The 8,505-nt window shown below is 46.7% G+C and overlaps 1 protein-coding gene across 1 annotated transcript in view; it reads left to right on the top strand.

Moving 5' to 3' along the window:
- Positions 1-7,597, top strand: part of LOC101609573 (protein FAM169B) — an 80,996-nt gene extending 73,399 nt beyond the window's left edge. Inside the window, exons 9-10 of the mRNA XM_045146098.1 lie at positions 4,461-4,561; positions 6,158-7,597. Of these exons, the coding sequence (XP_045002033.1) occupies positions 4,461-4,561; positions 6,158-6,370 (314 nt within the window). The 3' untranslated portion in view covers positions 6,371-7,597. The remainder of the gene's footprint in view (positions 1-4,460; positions 4,562-6,157) is intronic.
- Positions 7,598-8,505: the final 908 nt, after the last annotated feature.

Below are 8,505 nucleotides of genomic sequence, written 5' to 3' on the forward strand. Positions count from 1 at the left end.
ATCTAGGTGAGGGGATTGATGGAATTGGGGCTATAGACATTTGAGGCTATGGGTGCTGCTTGTGGGTAGGAGATGAGGAACGTTCTAGGGCTGAGGAGATAACTCAATTGGTAAATTGCTTGTCTTGCCATTATGAAGACCTGAGTTCAATCTGCAGAACTGATGGAAGGCAGTGCTGGGGAGGCAGAGGCAGAAGGATCCCTGGAGTTCAGTGGCCAGCCGGGATAGATTAACTGCCAAGTTTCAGGCCTTTGAGAGATCCAGTCTCTGAAAGGGCATATGACACCTGAGGAACAACACCCAGGGTTGTCCTCAGCCTCCACATGCATGCACATACATGTGCACCTGCACACATGAACATGTGCACAGGGAAGGGTCTCGAAGTTTAGCTGCCCTAAGCCAAAGCATTAGCTTTTCTTCCTTTCTGGGATGCAGGAACTCATCAGGTCTGATCTGGAAGCTTCTGCAGCTGCACGTGGCTCATTAGAGGCCAGTGGGCCCAAGCTGCCAGGCTGTCTGTCCACATGGGTGACTGACTTAGCTCAGGTGGTGACAGGCAAGTGCCTGGGAGTTTATTGATGATAACAGGGAGAAAGTTTGCTTTTTCGGTACCTTTCAGCTGGAAAGCTTAATGGATCTTTACAGATATTCATGGGGTGACCTGGTGCCAGGGAAGGAGGCTGTGGCAGCACTGTGACTGTGATCCTAATGAGGCAGTTAAGTGACTTGCCCTGTGGCATTGAGTTAGGAGTGAGGGAGCCAGTCCGCATGACTTGCCAGCCGTGTGGGTTTATGGACAAGCTTTACAAATTAGGCTGCCGCGTTTGTGCTTGGACACTGCCTTTCCTTGGCCGGGAGTGGAGAAAGAACACGGATTGCATCTTGGAATGTGGAAACCGCATTAGCTAGAGGGGGTAGGCAGGGAGGTGGATGTTTTGGCCTAATTGGGGAGATGGTTTCCTCCCTAAGAATTCCACTGGGGGGTTATTTCAAGAATTGGGAGTCCGTGTGGCCTGATTGGAGGAAACTAAGCTGGGAATGAGATGCCAAACCTGTCAGTTTAATCCACTCTGAGAGTCATCACCTCCTACTTCCAAACAGCAAATGAGAGGACTTTCACAGAGAATGTACCAGAAGCCTACTCAAGTCCATGGAAGAAAGAAGGGCCATCATTATAATTAGGCTATAATTAGATTATTAAAGCTGAAATTTTTGGAAAAAAAAATGATTCTAAGGGTCTTTCCACTCTGCATTAAGTCCTGGCAAGTTTCCAGTGTCACCCACACCTTCTGTCTTCCCCCAGGGCTCCTAGGCAGTTCAGTGCACTGGGTGAGGTTTCAGCCAGCCAGCCTTATCTTATAACTGTTATGTCAGTTAGAACTGACACCTCAGGGTTTTCCAAACTGATGAGCAGGGGCTGAGAATGCAGATGTAGATCTACGTAAATGTATAGAATAGTGTCTCCCTTCTCATGGAGATCAGTGACTAGAATTTCTCATAGGCCCTGAACATTCCAGAATGTTCTCTACCCTGGACATCTCATCACGCCACTTAATTTTAGTCTTAAATTAGCCAGTGATTCTTGGTCCTTTATTTCTTCTTCTTTTAAAGACTTATTTTTAAAAACTTATTTATTCATTAGAGACACAGAGAGAGAAAGAATGGGCATGTCAAGGCCTCTGACCGCTGCATATGAACTCCGGAAGCATGTACCACCATGTGTATCTGGCTTACAAGGGACCTGGAGAATCAAACCTGGGTCCTTAGGCTTCATAGGCATGCACCCTTAACAGCCATCTCTCCAGCCCTTGTTCCTTTATTTCTGATTGCTAGTTTGGAGAGCTCTTACCATTTTATATGTGCTAGAAATAAATGGTAAGCAACAATCCCAGTGGATCCAGTTGCTTCTGAGTTTAAAAAAGGCACAGGCATTTACCACATCTCAAAGGGACGCTCACTGGGACTCCTTGAGAATACTTTAAAATCTACTTTTGAAGCACTCTCGTTGTGGCCCAGGCCCCTTTAAAGTTTGCACAGTCTTGGCTGATGATAACATCTGTGGCTTATAATGACCTTGAAAATCTTTACAGATTTTTTTAGACCTTTGGAGAGAAGGAGTTTGTGGGAAATTTCTTTTTTCCTATACTCAGTTACATATGAAGCCTTTGAAATTTGACCAATAGGATCATAATTCCATCTGATGTGATTTCTCGGTCAGTCTGTACATGCCTTAGGTTCCTTTACTGGAAGGAATGAAATTGAATATGCCAACAATAAAATGTTCTCTTGCAAAAATGTTGCTGGAGGTAGGAACTAATTGTTCACTACTTTAAAATTTTATTTTTTCCTTTTAAAGTGTGTTCACAGTTTAGCTTTCTTTTTCCAGATGAATTTATCAATAATTCACATGTCATCTACAGGAGCTTTTCTTCTACTTTTATTTTTTATTGAACTAGAGGGATTGTGTATAGAGATGGGAACACAATGCGATGTGGAGGTAGGCCCGCTTTCCTAAGTCATGCCTTGCAAACTGAAGCTCTAAGCTGTTTCAGATTGTTCTCATGAGTGTATATTATATAAGCAGCGATAGCCATTTTAAAATGATTTGCATGCTTGGACGTGTTGAGAGCCAACGCATACTGGATGACTTTTGTCTGATGATGCACTTTGACAGGTTTTGTGGCGCCCTCGTGTGTCAATTGTTGCGCACTGCAGCACTGAAATGCAGAGGATGCTTACCATTGAGGTAGTCCATGGCTTGTTCTCAAGATCCTTACTTCTAGTTAGTGTTTAAAACATTATTGAGCATTAATTGTCCAGGAATACAAGTAAATACTTGATTGTTGCTAGCATACTTTATTGCACACAACATAAAAGGTCAGGAAGGGTAGAAAACAATACTTCACCCATCCATCCACCTACCCATCCATCCATCCACCCCCCCACCCATCATATTTTCATGTAGTATTTCACTATTCCTTTGGTAACTGTTAATGAAACACTTCTTAGGCATTATTAGACAATAAGTGAATAAGGATGCTGAAGTTTCTAAACTCATTTATAAACTAATAAGTCCATGGGCATGTGTCCCTGAATGATATAAAAACTCTGTACTACAGAGAACTAAAGTGTGCCATTGTTTTACGTGCCTAGAATTTTGCCAAATCAAATGTTAATTTATATAGTTCTGTAAACAAATTAAATATTTACTTATAGATAACAACTGTGTGATACATTTGCTATTTACTAAAAAAAATACATTAAATGGGCTGGGGAGATGGCTCTTTGGTCAAAAGGTACTTGTTTGCAAAGCCTGGACACCTAGGTTCAATTCCCCATCACCCACATAAAACCAGTCAAAGTGATGCATGTATCTGGAGTTCATCTACAGTGACAAGAGATCCTGGTGTGTGTGTACACACACACACACACATACACAAATAAATAATAATATATATATTTAACTGTGTTAAATGTATTTTTTGTGTGTTCTTTCAAGGTAGGGTCTCGCTCTACCCCAGGCTGGCCTGGAATTTACTATGTAGTCTCCGGATAGCCTCAAACTCATGGCAATCCTCCCACCTCTGCCTCCCAAGTGCTGGGATTAAAGGCATGAGCCACCACACCTGGTTTAAATTTGTATTTAAAAATTTTAAAAATATTTTATTATTTTTTTATTGGGGGGGTGAAGAGGCAGATAGAGAGAAAGAGAGAATGGGCATTCCAGGGCCTCCAGCCACTGCAAAGGAACTCCAGACGCATGTGCCCCTTTGTGCATCTGGTTTACTTGGATCCTGGGAAATCAAACCGGGGTCCTTAGGCTTTTCAGGCAAATGCCTTAACTGCTAAGCCATTTCCTCAGCCCTGAATATTTTTTGGTTTTTCAAGGTAGGGTCTCACTTTAGCCCAGGCTGACCTGGAATTCACTATGGAGTCTCAGGGTGGCCTCGAATTCACGGCAATCCTCCTGACTCTGCCTCCCGAGTGCTGGGATTAAAGGTGTGTGCCACCATGCCCGGCCTGAATTTGTATTTTTAACTCAAGTTAAAAATTTCATCTTTGCTCCCATAGGGAGATAACCCCCCACGGATCAACACAGATTTAGTGGGTGCAGGGTGTGGAGGGCCACAGTAGCCCAAGAAGGTCGTCCCTTTCTAAGTTGTCACCAATGCCGGGTTTATGGGCATTGAACCCAGGGCTTCTTGTGTGCTGAGCAAGCACTCTACTAACTGAGCCACAGCCCCAGCTCCAAGCCACCGCTTTGTGTCTCCTTTGTGTCGCCTGGCAGTTCTTTCTATCCTCAGGGGACCACTGTGTTAAGCAAGGGTCAGAGTGGCCATCCAGAGGATGAAAAGGGACGGGGACTGTCAGTGCATTGGGAAGGGACCCGAAAGTTGTTACTTATCTTTCAGATGAGACCTTGCAACCACGCTGCTTGTTCACCCTGTTCTCTTGCTTAGGTGCAACACACCCTGGAGATTCAAAAGAGGACACAAGCAGTCCTGGGCAGATGTGGCCGGATGGTGGACCTGCACAGTTTGATCAAGGAGAAAGCCGCAAGGTAGAGTGGTGATGTGTTGTACACGGGCTTCTGGTCTCTTTAGGCTATTCCCTTGTGACTGTTCAGTGATGCTGGGAGACAGCTCCCGGGTCAGGTCCCTAGACCACCTGCTGTAGACTACTTCCTGGCAGTGGGCCACAATGATGTTGGTTTATGCTCTGTGTTATGGGGACAGAGGGACTTGGGGTGTAAGGGGAGGCCTTAAACTTCTCATGGTCCTTTCCCAAAGCACTAATAAAGCCAAAATGAAACAAAGAACACATGGGCTCGGGAGTAGCCTGACGTTGTTAAGGAAATACTGAAAACTCTGAAATTCAAATTCCGTCTTGGGCCAGCATCTTTCAGGCAGAACCAAAGCAACGCAAATTTGCCTTGCTTTCTTACCCCCTCTCAAGTCCAGTTGCTAGAAGTTAGAGGATGGTGTGCATTAAGTTTTTGCATATTCCAGAGTGATTGGACAGCATACTGAAGTCTTGGGGAAGACAGGTTACTGAGTATCTCTGAAAGTTATTGAGTACAGGCTTGTGGCCCAGTGTAAGATGTGGGGTTTTCCAGAGGCCGGCCTGTCTATGTGCCTACTCAAGGTAGCCTGGTACTGAAGGGTCTTTGCTTTCAAACCCCAAACGTCAGTCAGTAAACTTACACTCTAAAACCTCACTTGTACATTGTGGGGCGGTGCTGTTCACTTGGGTAAGTTGACTATTTTGGGATACATGATATTCCAAGAAGTTGTATAATATTCTGGTAAGTCTCAGATCATGTTTGAAAGCTGCACAGTGGTAGATGTTAGCTCTAGCCATCTAGCAGAAAGGGATTTCATTTTCTTTGCTTCCCAGTGGAAAATGGGCTCACTTAGGTCCCATCCACGTGTCTGAGTGGTGTGTTGAATTTGACGTCTTTCTCTGGTCGCCGAGTTTGAAATCTTGAAAGCAGCAGGGGTGAGTGTGTGTGTGTGTGTGTGTGTGTGTGCACATGCGTGTTTGTGGAGTTTTGCAGTGCCCATGTGTGTTTGCGGAAGTCTGCACACTAAAGGATGGAGCGCCAATTTTTCATGCATTGTTGTGCCTTTGTATTTGTAGCAGTTGGTTCCAGACCGGCTCTCTCTGGATAACAAAAGCTGGATGCCCAAGCCCCGTGTGTAGAATGGTGTCCCCCATTTTGCCCATCATCTCTAGCTGACCTAGGTACTTGACAGTGTAAGTTCTGTCCAGGCAGCTGTTCTGTATGGCCTAGAGAATAATGACAAGAAGTAAAGTGTGTATGCGTTCAGTGAAGACATGGCTGTTTTGGAATATTGGATTCACATATGACCTGGATCTCATGGACGCAAAGTCTTGACTGCACGGCTTCTTTGCTCCGTCTTGTCCTTTCTCAGGCCTACCAGGCTAGGCTGTCCTTCAGCTCCATTCGGTTAACATGTGCCATAGCTGGCCAGTGTGCTCTTGAACACAGCTTATCACTGTTAGGATCAGCATGAAGTAAGAGGACAAACCAGGTTGGGCCACCTCCAGGACCCATGTGTTCAGCCCTGGACTGTCCAGGATGATCTCATTCCAGTGCTTAATGGTATGCCTCTGGGTTCCTTTCTGATTTCAGGAACAGATCCCTGGAGAAAAACTGGAAAATGAAGAGAAGGATCAAGGCTGTGAGGAAAGACAGGAGGAGGCTGGGCTGCCTGAGAGACCCTGCGATGCTGAGCTGGAGGGGAAGAGAGCCGAGCAGACAGAGGCAGTCAGCCGGCTGATGGGAGAGCCCTGGCCGGCTGGCCTCCAGACTCTGGGCCTGATGACTCCAGGTGGCCCTGATTAGCCTTGGGTCTTGGAGGAGATGGTGTCCATGGGCTCTGCTCCCACTTGGACTCCAAGACAAGGGAACCTAAGGGCCATATTCCCAAGCCAACCATTGGCAAGTCCAAAAGACTTCAGAAGTTCATTCATTAGACCTCATGTTTTCTCCTACTGGGCATGAAGGTGAGAAGCTGCCGGGGACCAAGTGAAGGGCTCACTGAACACACACCTTAGAGGGGATGAGGTGCCCATCTGCTCTGCAGAAATCTTTGGCAGGTTTAGCCCCGCTGTTGACCTGAGAACGTGGACCTTAGAAGTTTCCAGGGAGGCAAGTTCTTTTTCTAGGGACAAGCTGACCACTGTAGAGCCCCCTGAGGGCAGCATGCCAGGGCTGAATGGTGTCTACTGTGAGCTCATGTCAGGTCCTGTGTGCAGTTAGGTTTGAAGTGGTCCCCAGGTGGGTTCCCCAGCCCCACCCCACTTGGTCCCAAATAGATGAAAGGCCACCGAGCCTTGAATGGAAAGGCTGTGGTTATAAAAATGACAGCCCCCAGTATGACCTTGCTTTTTACTGTCTTAAGCCCCCCACTGCCCCCTGCCAGCCTGGGCCTGGACCTGCTTCTGAGGCAAATCCAAGCCAAGACCAGTCTCCAGGTCCACCAAGGACAGGCCTTGCAGAAGGGTGTCTGACATTCCTGCCTTTTACACGTTCTGACTGCTTCATGGAGTCTCAGAGCTACGTGCTCTCCGGGGACCTGGATGCTGCTTTCAGTGCTGTTGGGCCCAGCCTCAGTGCTGGCATGTTGGATGTGTGGTGGGATTCCCCCCTCCCCCCGAGAAAGCTGGTCAGCCACTTGTTTTCTGTTTGTTTCTTCAGTTGTCAGATGACTCATGCAGCAGGACCTTGGCTACTTATTTGTCAAAACATTTGGCTGCCAGCTCTTCTACCTCCCTCCCTCTCACCCTCCTACTTTCTCTCCTCCCTGCCTCCCTTTCTATGGTCATCTCTCCATGTTTATCACTGGATATATGTATCTCCTCATTGACTCATCTCTCCTCCCACTCACCCATCCTCCATTTATCTGTCCTCCTTCAGTCCTTCCTTACATCTTTCATCCACCCACCCATCCATATAGCCAATATTCACTGTGCTTTCTCAGGGACAAGCTCTGTGCTGGGCTTGGGCCATATACCTATAACCCGAGGCTTGATCCTCGCCTCAGGAAACTGTTCTCCAGAAGGGTTTCTTCCAGAGTGTCCAATGGTGGTTTTTTTTTTTTTTTTGTTTGCTTTTTGAAGTAAGGTCTCACTGTAGCCCAGGCTGACCTGGAATTCACTGCGTAGTCTCTGAGTGGCCCCGAGTTTGTAATGATCCTCCACCTCTGCCTCCTAAGTGCTGGGATTAAAGGCGTGTGCCACCACACCCAGGGCCACTGGAGTTTTGACCCCTCCCTCTCACACCCACTGTACAGACGGAGGGGCCCAATGTGGAGGAAGCAGAGTTTGCAGAGGCACACAGAGGCTTCATGGAGCTCATTTTGCATGCGGGTCATCTGTGAAGGAGGCCTAGGCTGGGAGAGGGACGGAACATCCGAGAGGAACTCTGGCATGTGACCGCAGACATGTCCTCTCCCACGGGGCTCCTGTGCTGTGAACTCTGAGTATGCTGTGAAGGCTGATGGCTTCTGTTTATGTGACCATGAGCCATAAAGGTGTCTCAGGGTTTTGATGGAAGTATTGTTCAATAAAAGAAATATCTCAGGGAGGAAAACCTGATGCATCGGTGTCTTCATTTAAAGACGTGAGGTGACCGCAGAGCAAGAGAGCTCAGAGCCGCGCCTGTCCTGGCAGTGATACCGTGGGTACCAGCGCTGAGGCTGGTGCAGGGAGCATGGCATGTCCCTTGCTTGTGTTTTGTGTATGGCATGCCAGTTTATGAAACTGGCTATTTAATTTCTTTGTGTTCATGCCTCTTTTTTTATTTTGTGCTAAGCACTCTGTCGTCTCTTCTTCTCAGCGCTTTGGTGAGTTTTGAGTCTCCCCACTTGGTCTCTGAAAAGAGAAGCTTCTCCAACCAAAAGTAAGAGTAGCATTAGTATATGGGCACAAATATAAGTATTTAGAAGACAATTTGGTGGGTCTAATATGTCTATTTAG

Source organism: Jaculus jaculus, chromosome 3 (genome assembly GCF_020740685.1).
Source record: "Jaculus jaculus isolate mJacJac1 chromosome 3, mJacJac1.mat.Y.cur, whole genome shotgun sequence".
Taxonomy (NCBI): Eukaryota; Metazoa; Chordata; class Mammalia; order Rodentia; family Dipodidae; genus Jaculus; species Jaculus jaculus.